Source organism: Thunnus thynnus, chromosome 1 (genome assembly GCF_963924715.1).
Source record: "Thunnus thynnus chromosome 1, fThuThy2.1, whole genome shotgun sequence".
Taxonomy (NCBI): domain Eukaryota; kingdom Metazoa; phylum Chordata; class Actinopteri; order Scombriformes; family Scombridae; genus Thunnus; species Thunnus thynnus.
This window is the reverse complement of record NC_089517.1, coordinates 24,655,511-24,672,143: the sequence shown is the minus strand read 5'-3', so window position 1 is coordinate 24,672,143 and position 16,633 is coordinate 24,655,511. Positions and strand designations below refer to the sequence as shown.

Sequence of the window (16,633 nt, the reverse complement as noted above, 5' to 3'; positions counted from 1 at the left end):
AACTCATGAAATTGTTGCAAATGAATGCATGGTGCAGGCTTTTGGATTCCCTCTCATAAACTTTTATGTATTCAGAGGAGGGAGCATTGTGAGCTTTGAGAGAGAGGGAGGGAGAGAAAACCATGAAATATAGATTTTCCCTGCAGCGGTCTTAAGAAAGCCACTTAACCCCCGACTGCTCTAGTGAAGCTGCTCAGTGTCCGAAAGTATCTGACTGACTTGACACACTGGGAGTCAATGAGGTGTGAATGTATGTAACCGTGTGAATGTTGTGGCTGCTGCCGCAGGAGAGCCGCATGTGTTTCACAACACACTATACTGGATAAATACAGGTGAACTGAATTTGTATCTATCTGTCTGTCCCCTCCGTGTGTGTCTTTCTTTGTCAGGAGGTGGTGTATGTCAGTGCCAAGCTTCGTCTGTTGGAGCACCGTCAGCAGCGGATCAGTGAGGTCAGAGCCAAGTACCAGTGTCTGAAGAAAGAACTGGAACAAACCAAACAGTACCTGATGCTGGAGCCACAGAAATGGACCACCGAGTGTAAGTGTAGGAGTATGAGTGTTTGAGAAAAACAAGGTGACATTGACTCTGCGTTTCAGTCCAAAGACGTGTCTCATTATGTATTCTGCACAAGTGGTTCTCAACAGGTTAGAGAATGTTTTTATGAGATTATTCATTGGAAAGAAAATCATTATCCATGTGCTATCATGCAGATTTGTCTCTATTTTTTGTCTATCTGTAAAACTGTCAAAGAGCCTAGAAAAGTGATTCAAAAGTTTGCGACATCATTCTGATGTAAAGTCTATGGGCTGGGCGGGCACTGAAAGGCAACACACCACCGCGCGTATTCAGTGGAAGCTAGAAAACTTTTTTGTCTTGTGTGCCAGGTGAGCAATTTCCATTCAAGTGAATAGGCACCATCTTTTAGTTTGATATCCAGTTCCTATAATACACTCATTCTTTAACCAGGCTTGGATGGATTGGCACAAAATCTGGTACAGATATTTATGGTTCCTAGTTGATGTCTCCTAATGACTTTGTTGATCATCTGACTAAACTAAGATGGTGGACATTGTTATGTTGTTAATGTCAGCATGATAGCATTGTCATTGTGAGCATGTTAGCATTTAGCTCAAAGCACTGTTGCTAAGTACAGCCTCACGGAGCTGCAAGCTTGGCTGTGGATTCTTAGTCTTGTTAAAAAAGGCTCAATAATTTCCTAAAACAGCTGGACTCCGCAGTTTTTATTAAACATTGCTCAAACAAAAATAAAAAGTGCATTTGTTGGGAACTATTTTCATTTTCATACACATTTGGTGCCCTAGTGAGTATTTATTTATACAGTGTCCATGTTCAAGTCACTTAGTGCAACAGACCAATAGTTTCTGGACAACAGTGGAGCTCTTTATTACAGAGGAATAAGCTAATAAGCAAATACTTGTTAGTAGGATCAATTCTAGTTGGTTTTCTCTTTTCATGGGATTTGTTGACAGTAAGTAAATAAACATATAATATCACCAAGCTTATCTTTTAGATTGTAGCGCTTACAAGAGCATTTAGTAGACTGAGCCAATTTTTTCTCTTTCCTGTCTGTCCATATTCAGTCGAGCTACAGCAGGCCTATGAAGTGGACTCACTGGAGTATCTGGAAGCTCTGGAGACAGTGACAGACAAACTGGAGACCAGAGTCAACTTCTGTAAAGCCCATCTCATGATGATTACCTGCTTTGATGTGTCCTCAAGACATCGGTAGACAGATGGAGGGATGGAGAGCTGGAGGATGGAGAGGTAGACACACAGCTGGACGGACTCAATTAGATGTTGACATTTGCTCTTTCATTCATCGACTCTTTGCTCCCTGATTAATCAAACACCTTTAGAAAATATCTCCTAAATAAATACATCTCATTTGAAGACTGGAAAGATGGAAGGACAGATATAGGGATGGACTGACCACTTGACCCAGCATGTCGGTCATCCTTATGTCTCCTCCAGATGTAAGTAGGCAGAAGGACAGATGGATGGAGAGAGAGATAGATAAATGAAATGGAGATACATAGAGATATCTAACAGGATTTTTGTGCTGGGGCTGGGAAATAGCTTCAGAAACAAACAATGAACAGCATCTAATAGACGGGCCACTTGAAATCAGATAACCACAAGCAGACAGATGGTTCTGAGTCTGAAAAAAGCATCAAACATAACCAAGTGATCAAGTTTTCCCGAGAACTGAATTATTGGACTGTTGAGACACCCAGTCGAACATTTAGGAATGTATGGAGGGAAGGAGGAGAGAAAGGAACAAAAACTGCCTTTTTTTTTTTTAACAGAGAAGGTTAAAGAAGAGGTGCAGGAGAAGAGATGAGCATTTTCTCATCTCCTATCATTTTGGAAGAGCACTTTTTAGAGTTTACGCAGATGAGAGCCATTGGCTGTAAATACAGAGTGCTGACTACAGAATGGCTGGTATTGTTGCGCAGTTAATAAAAGAGACCAAGAGAAAGACAGGAGGACAAAGAAATATGATTTAGATAAGTGCCTTGTGAACATTTCAACAATACCAAGACCCATTCTCTTTCTCTCTGAATTTGTGTACATGCAGTAAGTATGGTGCTAGCATAGAAAAAAACACAAAAGATTAGTGTCCTTGGAAAATCTTTGAATTTATAGCCATTTCTAAATGTGATGTTTTACTGTGGGTCATTGTTTCCATATATGATAAACAGACTAATACTGTATGTGTAAATGGTATTTGGTACATTGGTGACAAGACTAAATTTAAACTGTATGGATTAAAAAAGTTGAAGAAGACCTACAGAACAGCACTGTCCTGAACGTAAACGCTAACAGCAAGTCCTCTGTAAAACAACAAAACTGTTGCAGGGACCAAAAAAAAAAAAAAAGAAAAGAAAAAAAACATTGAAATGAATTTTTAACCAGTGGTAACATGATTTTTCCAGGACACAGAATTATGTGTGTTTAAACAAAGAAAAAAAAAACGTAAAGCTCATTTCTTGTGGTGTTGTTTTTACCTTGACTTTCCTCTCAAACAGAGCACATCTGAATTTTGACCCTCTGGGGCTCACGTATATTCCCCCCTGATGCAGATGTGATGGCTTTTCCGTGTTCACAAAGCAATGAAACGTCTGAGTCACAAACGAGTGGGAAAAGAGAATGTTTTTTTCTCTGATCCAGTGTTGAGTACATCCATCGATTGACTGTCTGTCTGACTGACAGACAGGCAGACTGTCTGTTATTTGTATCTGTGTTGTTCTGCTCTATTCTAAAAGAAACTGAATGATTTGTCCGTGTGTGTTTTATAATAAGGTATCCTTTTTTATTTGAGTGCAATGGGACCATGTGGAGACTATGTATGATAGCAGGACAGCGGGGATAGAAAAGTAAGACACAGGTACTTACTGAATCTATTGATACAGTGTTGGAATCTCATTTGTATAATGCCTGAATTATTGGAACAAAGTAGTGAATTTAGACTGGAAATACTTGCAAAAAGCAATAGGATGCAGCAGAAAAAGTTCCAGTTTTGTGTCTTTTATTAAAAAGACACAAACATTATGAAGGAACAACACAAAAATATAAATATCTAAATAATATCTAATATATAAAGAAATGAAAGAGAACTAAAGAAAGAAAAGGATGATGACCAAATTACAAGGCATAGATCTCTGCCTGGTTCCATATCTTTTGGACAGATAGCAACACTTAAGATTTGTTAATATTATTATCTATGGTGCTTGAGATGTTTATGATCTAAATGTTTGTACAAATATAAATATCTGAAAGAGCCTGTTTCCCTCTGAAATACAGAACATAACCCTTCGAATGCTTCTTCTACATCGCTGTCACCAGGTCTGTCGTCCTCCTCCGAATGCCTTTTGCCCAACAAGCAGAGAGCATTCTGGGTGATCCTGTTTGTTGTCTGAGAGGTAAAAGCAGAAATAGACACTGACTTCACAGGCGTGGAAACACTGTTATTGGTACAATTTGTCAAAAGCATCTTAGAGCTAAATTTATCTTTCTGCTGATAGAACAGACTCTGTTTTTATCTTGTTTACTGAACTGACACAGAAACAGGAAACGTCTTTAATCAGGAAATGTGTTGATCCTCTCATGGTTGTGTAAAAAGGTAACAGTCATTAATTTCATGTTGTGTACACCTGCAGAGATAGCCATGAGACCATCTAGAGGGAAATTAACCCAGAAACTACGAATCATTTGACAGACTGGACCCATAAAGTGTTTACACAGAAAGCAGACAAAGTAGCCCTGTGATATCACTGACCGTTTCCTGTTTTTTACCTCCCAGTTTGTAGTGCAAGTCATGAATGAAGGTTTATTTATTTGAGCTCAGGAGGGCAGAGTCACTAATTAATGTTCTTATTTATTTACACCTTATGATCTTAAAAGTTACTATGCATTTAAGAAAAAGAATAACTGTACATACTTTGCTGAGCCCTTGTCATATATTAAGTATATATACTGTACACATATCATATATATCATCATCTTTATTTTCTATATTTTCTGTTGATTTCATTTGCTCCTGTTGTTCCTCTTAGGGATTTTAACGGTTCTGGGTTTCCTAAAACATTCACTTCCAGGGTAGTTAAATGGTTCTTCACAAACTTCCAGCACATAAAGAATTTGCGCAACTGAAGAAGAAAACTTAGTTTGAAGACAGCTGTGTTGTGTTAAGTGAAATGCCAATATATTTTACAGCCTTGTGTATTTAGCGGTGGATCTTTTGGGAATCCCAGCCTTCTGGATGAGCTAACGGCCTGTACTCGTCTCTAGATTTAAGATGCTATGTGTGAGGTTTCTTCCATGATATGTCACTGCCAAATCTACTGTGGTAGAGCTTTATAATTCTTGCAATAATTGTGAAAAACACCTGAGGTTATGGTGGCCCCATATTGTTTATAGCTAACATAATCATATATGTCAAGACTAAGGTTCCTTTTTTATCAGCAGCAACCATGCTTAAAGGGATGTACTCATTATGAGGTGCTTTAAATAAAATTATTCATGAAATGCCATCTGTTATGTCAGGTTTTAGGGCAATTTTTAAAATAGACTAAAGCCTAGTGAACAAGTTGATATACTGTATGTGCTGTTACATATTTTGCAGAAGCATTGAAGAATTATAATGTGTTATCTGGAAATCCGACATATAGCATCTTTAAGTTTTTATGGAGTATCGTGTGTTAATGTCTGGGTCAGACCACATTTTCCAAAAATTGTTTTTATCAGTAGCAGAAGAGACACTTTTAGTTCTGATCAGTTGTAAGAGTCAGTGGCTCTAAAATCTCCACTGTGGCCCTTCGAGCAACAGAACTGATCAAAACTACTTTGTGTCAGTCAAAAGTGCCAATCTGTCAGGTGGAAGATAACAACCAGTCAGAATCACCCACGGTTACGACACATACTCAGTGCGAGACTCTCTCTGCATACGTGCCGTTTCCATGATTCAAGTCTGTCCTTTGCTGATAACCATTACTGTTATGTCTTTGAGAAGAGTGGTCTGACACATTGTGCTGATGGAGGAGCAAGATGGGGGGGATGTAAATAAAGGAATGTATTGAAAGAGTTTGACATCTGAGTTTTTATTCTTGGAACAGCTGCACACAGAACGGTCACTCACTCGTCGTTTGGCTGGATAGTCCAGGTTGAAAGTACATTGCTTTATTGACTCAAATGTTAGCGACAAAGTCTGCTACTCTTCTTTGTATTTGGTGGCTTAATGCACATAAACAAACCTGTGTAAGTGTAAATCGTATGGTGGCAGTAAATGTTAACAAATTAATATGAATAATTTAACCATAACCAATATTATCGCTGATAATGCAAATTCTACAGTAGTTTATTTCAAATCAGTTTGACTGCTCTATTAAATATTTGGTGAACCAGGTAACTGCAGAAAGCGTAGAAATCCAGATGCAGATATCTTTATCAAATTAACAAATCTTGTGAATTTTTAACTTTTTAAAAAAAAATCATTCAGTCTTAATAACTGATTGCCAGTTTTGGGTTTTCTGTGTACATATGCAGCAGACAAATGTACAAAATACAAACAAGTATTTTTTCAGTCCTTTATATGTAATACATGCTCGCTGTTATTTGCTTTTTAGCCATCACTTTGGTCCAGACAGATGGATTTCCATTCATTTCATACAGACATTCGTGTTGCCCAGAGGATGAATCCCTCAGACTTTGGTGATCCCAGACTTCTTGTCTAGTAAAACAATCAGATTAATATTCCCTTTGAGTTAAATGCTTCGACAACTGCTGGATGGATTCCAATGAAGTTTGATGGAGATATTTATGTCCCCTTCAAGATGAACCGTAATAATTTTGGTGATCCCTTAACTTTTCATCTATAGCACCATCACCAGGTCAAATTTTCTATTTGTCCAATGTTTTGGTTTCCACTTATTCAAAACTAATGACAGTCTCATAGTGTTAATTAGCAAATTAGCTAAGATGGTGAAGATTATAACATTATACCTGTTAAACTGTAAATACAGCGTCACAGACATGGCTGTTGACTCTTGTTCTGTTAGGTAGCCTAATGTTGATCAGTACACAGCTTGTAATAGTTTGTTTCAAATTTATGATGATCTGTCTCTTTGACCGAAATTGAGAAAAATAACAGATCAACTAAGAGAAACTACTTCCAGTGCAGCCTCCTGGCTCTGTCAGCTGAGTTTTCCTGGGATGATGCTGTGACAGACGCTGCAGTAAACTGTCACACATTTATTCATTCTCACTTTTTCACAGGAACATTTGAAAAGTTTAATTCCAAAATGACACAGTACCATAAAAATGATCCAAATTCTCTCACAAGGACCACTGCTATTACATTTATTAAAGTCAGAACAGAAATTTTAATACTTATTGTGGAACTATTTCCATGTAGAGATGCACAGAACAGCATTACAGAAAGAAATGTTTCACTTACAAACACCAATGTAAGAAGATATGGGGCTTTCTGATTTCCTCATAATTCACCTGAATGAAACAGGCAATGGAGTCTGTCTTTATCCTCTAAAAACACATTGTTAACATATCTGTGCACATTTCCAAAAAGTAATGGTTAAGATGAAAAGTGAAGAGTTTTTTTTTTATATGTGGTGCCTCAGGCAAAGGTGCTAGATTTTCAGTTGTCAGATTGTGTGCCTGTTTTGTACTAGAAATCACTTTTACACTGTGTGTGTGTGTGTGTGTGTGTGTGTGGATACCTTTACTAGCCTGTAGGCAGCTCTCTGGGTGACACAATGTCCTGTTGAGCCAGCTTTGATCACCCACACGCAGTGCAGGGAACAGAAAACAGGAAGGAAGGGAGAGAATGAGGGAAGGAACAGACGGGAAGAAAAGCAGTAAAAAGGGAACAGCAATGAAAGAAGAAGACATGTCAGAAAGAACAGGAGGAGTAAAAGACTGCAGTTGAGGAGAAGAGATAGATGAAGTGAGGAAGAAGTGCACAGGTGCGAGAGAAATGAGATTGGTGAGGTTAGGGAGGACAGTGAAGGGAGACAAGTGGATTTCTGGAATTTCAGGTTATAAAAAGCATTTAATTATAGAAAATATAGGAAGAAGATGGTTTCCTGAATAACGTTTGACAAATAATATGCAATCATAGCAGTCAGCAAATGGGCTACTGCTCTCCTTTCTGTACTCACCTGTCAATCATCTACCTCAAGGCAAAAGGAAGACTTCAATTTCCTGGCCAGTAACAGCGAGACTAATTTCCTCGCTAAAGTTAAGCGTTTCTGCTTCTTCCTAATACTGGTCGCTGATTAGTTTAAATACTTCTTCTTTTATAAGAGTCTGAATATTCTAGTTTCCAACTGCTTCAAATAGCTGTTTGTAATCAGGTGCCTGTAAGGATTTAGACAACTTTGTGTGCTGGGAAAAAGAAAATGTCTGAACAAAGAGTACTTCTATAAAAAAAAAAAAAAGGAAAAATATTTAGTTTATCCCACTGATTAACTCTTAAAAAACACTCAGTTGTTACTTAAATGTCCAACAACTTAATGCTCTTATCAAGACATACATTTAGTCATTGTAACTTAATAGGATGAACCTTAAAAAGTAAAAAAAAAGGAACAAGTCATAACAAGCTTATGGGTAGGTCTCAGTACCCACGCTTGTAGTCTTGAACACTTACGTATGCGTTCACACACTGCCAGGTAGAAGGCAAGTGTGTCCCACGTCTGAAATACACCAGCACACACTGCACTCAACCCACACTTGAGGCACACTTCTCGTAATACCACTTTGAATCGATATTCAGAGCCAAGTGTATATTGTGCAACACCAGTCCAGTTGTTGGTGGTAGTGGGCCAGTTGGCTGATTTAGGACCAACAATAATAAACAGACAAGAAGCTGAAGTTTATGTCTGAAGTGTGAATATTCTTCCAAATATCCAAAGACTACATTATGGCAGAACCTCCACAGATGGTTATCACTTAATAATAACAGTTAATCTGTTCTTGGGACAGATTGTTAAGATGAATATTAAAGATAATATCCATTATTAAAGATTTTGAGAAATATGTTCCATTCTTAAAAAATGTTATCAGACTGAAACCATTCAAAATAATATCCATTCAGTAAATGTTGAGATATTTCACAGGATAAATGTAAACTTTGACCTTTTGGGGGCGCTGTAGGTGATAAGTGAGGGATTATCAAAAACAGTCAATAGGATTCATCCTCCGAATGTCTGAACAAAATTTCACGGAAATCCATTAAATAGTTGTTGAGATATTTCAGTGTGGAGCAAAGAGGTGGACCGACACACTGTCAGACCAACAGAGCCATGCAGCTAGCAATGCTTAGAAATCAACACAGAAGAAACAAGCAGTTCAACAAGGGCTCAAGGTAAAATTTAAATACGTTCAGGTAGCTGCAGTAGAGTCCTTTGGATTCAAGAGCCTACTGTGATTAAAAAGAGGCCAAATCAAAGATGGAAGCAACTAAGGAGAAGTGATGAGGACAAGATGGAGATGTGGGATTTACACGGTGGTACGGTTCTGTCTCGCTTTTCATTCAAGGTGAGATTACTTATGAATTTATGGTAATATCTAGCAACCCCTTATCACTGAGACCCTGTAACAGGGGAAGATAACTGAGAAATGATACCTGGCATTATATCTACACTATCACACCTTCAAACAGCTACATCTTTCACTGAGGGGAGAGAAGACAAGACGCTCTTGTTAACTGGTGACTTTGACAAATTTAAGGCTCAATTTGCAATTTTATGAAGTTCATATATTGAACAAATGAACAAGTCGACATATACTGTGGATTAAAAATACTTCACTGATGTTAAGAACTTCAAAAACTTGTGCCTATAAGTAAAGACATAATAAAAATGGAAAGGGAAGATGTGAACATAAGGAGGGAGAGTGAAGAGAGTGTAGAGGTGCAGATGGAGAGAAACATGGAGAGGGGGAGTATTTCTGAAATGAGAGCGAAAATTGAAAATGGGGGGAAGTAAATGGCAGGAGGGTGAGTGAATGAAGATGGCTTAAAACCACTGTAGTGTCCTTTTTTTGATTGGTTCAGGCTGCCTGCAGAGAAATGCAGTGAAAGAGAGAGAGAGAGAGAGAGAGAGAGAGAGAGAGAGAGAGAGAGAGAGAGAGAGAGAGAGGGGGAGAGAGAGAGAGAGAGAGAGAGAGAGAGGGAGAGGGAGGGAGGGAGAGAGAGAGAGAGAGAGAGAGAGAGAGAGAGAGAGAGAGAGAGAGAGAGAGACACACCAACGGATGGTGAATCTAATTTGAAGGCCTTTGGGGAGTGAGAGGAACAGAAAATGGGAGAGAGACAGTGAGTGACAGAGAGGGAGAGACAGAAGGTTATGGCTAAGCGATAGTAAATCTAATTTGATGGCCGTTATGAGGTGAGAGAGGAGAAAGGGAGAGTGAGAGACAGAAAGCAACAGAGCCAATGAAGTGAGTAATGGAGGTAGAAACAGCAGTATTGTACGGCTGGACTGTCTCTTCCACAGGCCAGTCAGTCCACTTGTAACATTGCTGCACTGCTCCTTTCAATCTTCACATTCATTTCATTCAATCTCCTCGAGATACAATTAACAAAAACCTTTTCTCTGGAGCCTCCACACATAATGGAGAACTTAAGTTAAAAAAAACCTGCTGATGCTGCCATAAAATAAAACCCTTTGTATGTATGAATGAAACAATATTTCAAAAGTAAACCAATATCTATTAGTCCAATTTTGAGCACATTTGAGGGAATGATTTCCATTTGACCAATTACATATTTCAATGGCATTTTAAATTTGTTACAGGCCTTTAAGATATGCAGGGAAGGTAAAGATCTCTGGTCTTTTACTGAAATATGGAGAGATCTGTAAAAAAGCCAGAGTGTAGCAGAAAAGTTGTCTGCTAATTTCTTTATGCCTCAACATTACTGGTCAAATAAGGCAAAGAGAAGCTGATCATTTGATTTAAATCTAGCACAAGATGAGTGATTGTAAAAAAATTATGATTCATACAGTATGTAATCTGAGTACTTATTTCATAAATGCCAATGACTGAAAAAGAGGAAATACTTTATATGTGGTAGAATGAATAGTTCACATCTGACTAATCCAGGATTGTTGCAGGATTTGGGGTCTCCAACATGTCGACTGTTGCAGCACTGAGAGAGCGAAAAAGTGTCAGAAAAGCAAAACCTTTTATTTGTAACCTTAAAGCAAACATAATATCACCATAATCCTCCCATAACCCATAGAAACACACACACACACACACACACTCACTGCACACAGGTTTTCCCTCCGAGAGGAAATGCTGTCATCGGTTTTGCAAAGGGAAGTAAGTGTGTGTGTGTATGTGTGAGAAACACATTATGACATTCCATCACAGAAACACTCTGGGCATAACTACGAAGTCACACACTGACAGAGTAACACACAAAAAACAGGGATTAACATGGGAAGTGTGTGTGATGGATATGTGAAGAGGAAAGATGGATGTTTTTAGAACCGGACTTTACTAAAACAACACTCATGCATGCACGGACACACACACACACACACACACACACACACAAACACACACACACACACACACACACACACACACACACACACACACACACAGAGTGGACATGAGATCACTCATCATGATGGAATCTACAGATTACACAGAGGAGACAGGAGACTGCAGACTCTCTCACACACAGAAAGAAAGGGGGACTTTAGGATCTATTGCTTTGTATGTCCATAAACTTCACTTAAACTGGGCAACTAAACAAGAAGTAACAGGCTACAAAACAAACCAAAACTGCAATATATCACAATAGAAATGTCAAAACAAGCTGTCAACAACAAAATGATTTATGCACTTTGAATGAATATTGTATGTTCTCTTTTTTATTTATTTATTAAAACAAATTATTTTTATTTTCAAGGAGGTTCTGCTGTTGATATTCTACAGCAGGGTTGTAATTTCATATGAAATATCTTTCAATCATGACGAGGAGCCTGAGTTGTCATTTTCAACAAAACTTAAAGTGCCCTGTGGAGTTTTCTCGTAAACAAACAAAAGTTATTTTTACATTCAGCCCCTCATCAAAACGCATCGTGTGTATCCTTGAAGTGTGTTTAAACGATGCAGGGGGCTTTGTTGGTGGGTGTTACTTCAGGTACTGCTGGGAAAATGAAATGATCCAGGAAGTCCAGTTTGAGTGACAAAGCCAGTAAATGCTGCAGTTTATAATACTCAAGGTTTTACAATGGAAAAGCGGCAACTGTTTTATTTTTGGTGACGACAATCACAAGATTTATGTTACAAATGTGTGCTTGCATGTATATGACTGGCAAACACAGCGAGTTGCAGGATGATGTCACATTGAATTGCAGCAAAAGTTGAGCCAGGTTCAATGTTTTTGCTGGATGACCCTGCATCTTTAGATTTTTCTTTTTTTGTCAGAGCCCCCGCCGTGTCAACTGACTGGCTTCATTCAAATGAATGAGAGAATTGTGTTTGTGCATAAGAATTCACTTATAAAACATTTGAAAGGTCTTGAAGCTTGAAAATATTTTTCTTAAATGTTGTAAATCATTCAATCAATCATTATTCACATCCATGTTTACTAACTTGCAGTCCTCTTCTTCAGTGATTTGCTGTTTATTGGTGCTTTACCACCACCTGTAGATCAGTAGTGTGAAACAGTAGCATCACCTGCGTGTACGTGCACCCTCATGTGTGTGCATGAAACAAACAAAACAGGGACCCACTCAGTAAAAAACTGCTCCATAACGCTACTAGAGGTAAAAAACTCCACACTGTACCTTTAAGTAACGTCATCAGCATTTTACAAAATGAAAAACTGTCACCAAGGTGAATTTCATCAAACAATTCCATACTGATATGTGAGAAAATGACAAAACCGATCAGTTAAAATGTACAGTAGATAAAATAAATTTCTCTCCAATGTTTGTTTGTATTACAAACTCTACAAACTTGACTTTACATTTACTCACTTGTAAATCTGATGAATATACCTACAGCAGAAAGTCAGAAAGTAAAATCAGTCCATTAAGTTATATAAAAAAGGTCCAGCTGCAGCTCTTTTGTTTCTGTGTTTTAGTGTCTGCTGGATGATTGTTGATCCATCTCAGCGCGACATTCCTCCATCTTCATCAATAGTTCAGCAGTCAAGGAGTGATCATCACCATGAGTGAGCTTCATAATTTCATAGGCCTGGGAATGGAGAAAGAAACAAATACTTGAAGACTGTATTAGATGTTGTTCCTGCTGTTGCTGTCAAATGAAAATATCTTTGTAGAGCAGCACACAACATACATATGTGGTACTGTATTCTTGTCGAAAGAAACTAAGATGAAGCAGCAAAAAATCTAGTAGAAATTATTTTAATGTAACTTTCATTTTCACTTCTATATACAGTGAGTGGATTAGATAATATGCTAAAACCTGTGTGATTAGCTAAATACTTTTATTATTTGTTTTTGAGGGCTTGTTGCCACCATGTCTCAGACCTCAGCAACTAACATGGAGAGCAAAAAGTTATAACTGATGGAAATGATGGAAATGTATCAAAATAAGACCATCGCTGTACAAAGTAGATCAACTTTTCATCCCACACACCTGTCTGAATGTGTCAAAAGCATCCTTGATGCGTTCCAGGTAATGCTGCAGCTTTCCAACTCTCATCAGCTGGACTCCATGGACCGGATGGGGATCAGGGTAGTATTGTCTTTAGAGGGAAGAGAAAAAGAAACAGGGTTTTGGGGAAGATCATGTAATTAAACTTTGCAATTTTAAGTTGGGCTGCCATGAACAATTATTCTGATTTTGGGTTAATATGCCATTTTTTGATGTAAAAAAGGTAAAAAAATAGTGACAAATGTCCATCACAGTTCCTGGAACCAGAGAATGGTTGCAATTTTTGTTTGAAAAATGACTTAAATGAATAATCAATTATCAAAATGGTTGGTGATTATTTTTTGTCAACTTATTAATTGATTAATTAACTGGTCTTTTCAGCTCTAGTTTTATTTTTTACACAATTCTCTATCGATCTATTAATTCAAATCCCCTGTCAGCTCATAATCCTGCAGTGCTCCCCTCAAGATAGATACCCCTAGGACACAAACATGAGCCCTCTGCAAGTTCACAAAAAGCATGTAGACTGGTTGTGAAAACTCCTTGATCCAGAGTTACACGACCAGGAGAGAATCTGCATTACAGATTCCTGAATCCTGAATATGAGATTCAACAATCGTCCTGAATCTCCTTTCTAACACCTTGGCAGAATCTCTCCCAGGGAAGCTGAGCAGTGTGAGACTCCGATAATTAGATCACACATTTGAAATCATTAAGGATGGGAACCACTACAGACTGTCCCTGAACTCCACACTACATTAAATGACAAGATGACATTTTGAAATGAAACTGGATTGGCAGTTATTCTGTGGAGCTGTAAGGAAACAATCTGACTGAATGATTTGAAATCATGCAGACTATACTAGAGTTACATTTGACCTCATGCAAGAACCACTTGTACAAACAGATCTGTCCTTAAGTGATACGTAGGAGTGATCAATTTTCTCATTCTTATGTAACTATTGTACAAAATTTATGAGTGGTCCAGACCTGTTGAACAAGTCATTAACAGACAGTCTGCCTTCCTCCACAGGGCAAAGAAACTAATTTGACCAGAATCATAATGCTTTCATCTGAATTAATTTGAATTTAGTTAAAATATGATACGGAAATGAAGTGAAATAAAATATATAACAAGAAAAACAAGCAATTTTATAACAATTTTGTCAAGTTTAGACAGTCTGGTGAATCTGACTTGGAACACTTGTATGAGAAAGGCTCACAGAAAAGATTTAGGATAACAATACAAAAATGTTCTTGCATGAGATCCAATGTCTTGCATATATTTCTTGGTATATTTGAACAGCTTCCATGCTGCCATAAAAAGCTAGTTAAAGCAAGTAATGTATTATATGATAAAGACTGATCAAGTTCACTTGTAAATAGAAGTGCACACTTGAAGTGGCGACACTGATACAGTTAACCATCCACTTTGGCCTGTCAGTTTGATGTTCGTCACTCTAATGCCTGAAGCAAACCACTGACATTGAGGACACAGACTTCAGACAACAAGTCATCTGTTTGAAATGGACCACAAGGACAAATACAATTTGCTTACAGACACATACAAAGACACATACACACGAAATGCTTAATGTACATCAGTGGCGGCTGGTGACTCAAAAAATTGGGGAGGACAGGAGGAAAACCAACATGAAATCTTACAACAAACTGCATCAAACTATATCATTGTCCCACCTGATGAAATCCGAGGAGTGGCGGGCAATTTTATATGCCAATAAAACAATTTGCTTGAGTGGTGAAAAGGCTGCTTCTTTAAAGACATTTAGCATATACATATTGTCTCTAAACAAAGAGGTGCTCATTTTAGCCATGGAGTGGATCAAATGTGTCATTTTACCAACAAAGTGAAATTCAAATTTATAGTATTGTTCTTTGTGACCACAAATTTATGTTCTCATCAAAAACAGACAACATATCACATGATTTACATGCGTTTCCTATATATTTTCTTAGTATACAGAAATATATAAAGTAGCACAAAGCTTATAATGTGATACAGGTTCATATCAGTGCTGAATACAAGAAAGATTGAACACTAAAAACATTCACAGATCTAAAAGTGTTGGTTCACATCAGAAAGTATTAATGCATGTATCAAATACATGACTTACACACTCTGATCTATGTGCATGACATACAAAATATAGTCTACAAAGCTGACATGTTAACACTAGGGGTGTTAACATGAACACAAAACTCACGATTCGGATCGTATCACGGATTTGAGTCACAGATCAGATAATTATTAGGATCAGCGAAAAAAAAGGGGGATGACAAATAAAACTTTGTTTTCCATTTATTCTGTAACATACTTACAGCCAGTAACAGCAAGGAACTTTTGCCCATGGTCTTAAATGAAAACAACATTTAAGATGTCCAATGTTTAATAAAATAAAATAAAATATATAAAATATTCAATGCTCAGTTATTGCAATATGAGGCATGAAACCTTCCTCTTTTAAACAGTGAATGAAACAGCCTCTGTCCACATCATCAAAACTTGATGATAACAAACATTCACCGCTAACGTCAGTTAGCAGCTAGATGCTAATAAGCTGCTCAGCTGCAGCACATTAAACAGCAGGTAAACATAACTCAAATGTCACATCAGGCCTGTTAGATGCTGGTTTGATCGTTGCTCTTCAAAATCCCTGTTAACGTTAGTGACATGCTGTCTGCCCATGACTTGTACTTACAGCAGTTTGTTTACTTTGTCTTAAATGAGACATTAAATTTTGCAGTTAATCTGCAGTTCATATGCCCGCCGAACCGTGGGGGGCGATCCGTATGGATCATGGATCAACTACGATCAGTTACACCACTAGTTAACACTTGTTATTCTAGTTACTTTAAGCTTATTACTCAATATATGACTCAGCTTAAAAACAAACTAAAGAAACTAAACTAAACTAAAAGCAGCCAGACCTCCTGCACTCATTCACTAATCACACAACATCAACAGGTCACTGAACAACCACTCAATTAAAAACAATGACTGAGTGAGTCCAGACAGCTCACTGTAACTTCAACAAGCAAACTAACGTTACCCACAACACATTATTTGATCTCTGCTGCATTCTTGTTAAGGAGATAAATTCACACAACAGCCACACAGAGACATTTAACCATCAGAGATGAAATTAGCGACCAAAGAGACAGAGAGAGAGAAGCTGTATCTGACTCACGTTATCTGACATCTTCTTCTTTCTATCATGGAGATGAAGTGTTCATGTCATAACGTCCATTTGTGACTGTTGGCCATCTTGTTTGTTAGTTAACAGAACTTAATGGCTGCTGGTTAACCAGTATGATATCATTAGCAACAATGACAAACAAGCTAACTCTCCTGGTTGTTTCTCTGGTTGTTTCTCTCTCCAGCCTCCCCGGCAGCGTCCTGCTGCTGCTGCGCTGCCCAGTCCAGATCATTTCT

The 16,633-nt window shown here is 37.9% G+C and overlaps 2 protein-coding genes across 3 annotated transcripts in view; one reads left to right on the top strand and one right to left on the bottom strand.

Moving 5' to 3' along the window:
* kif26ba (kinesin family member 26Ba) overlaps positions 1 to 5,608 on the top strand; it is an 88,287-nt gene extending 82,679 nt beyond the window's left edge. The window contains exons 27-28 of the mRNA XM_067592460.1: positions 390 to 540; positions 1,605 to 5,608. Coding sequence (XP_067448561.1) covers positions 390 to 540; positions 1,605 to 1,753 — 300 coding nt within the window. The 3' untranslated portion in view covers positions 1,754 to 5,608. The remainder of the gene's footprint in view (positions 1 to 389; positions 541 to 1,604) is intronic.
* Positions 5,609 to 12,000: 6,392 nt separating this feature from the next.
* smyd3 (SET and MYND domain containing 3) overlaps positions 12,001 to 16,633 on the bottom strand; it is a 90,936-nt gene continuing 86,303 nt past the window's right edge. For both annotated transcript variants that reach the window (XM_067592449.1, XM_067592454.1), the window contains 2 exons: positions 13,162 to 13,270; positions 12,001 to 12,756 (listed from right to left, as the gene is read on the bottom strand). In XM_067592449.1, the coding sequence (XP_067448550.1) occupies positions 12,640 to 12,756; positions 13,162 to 13,270 (226 nt within the window). In that variant the 3' untranslated portion in view covers positions 12,001 to 12,639. The remainder of the gene's footprint in view (positions 12,757 to 13,161; positions 13,271 to 16,633) is intronic.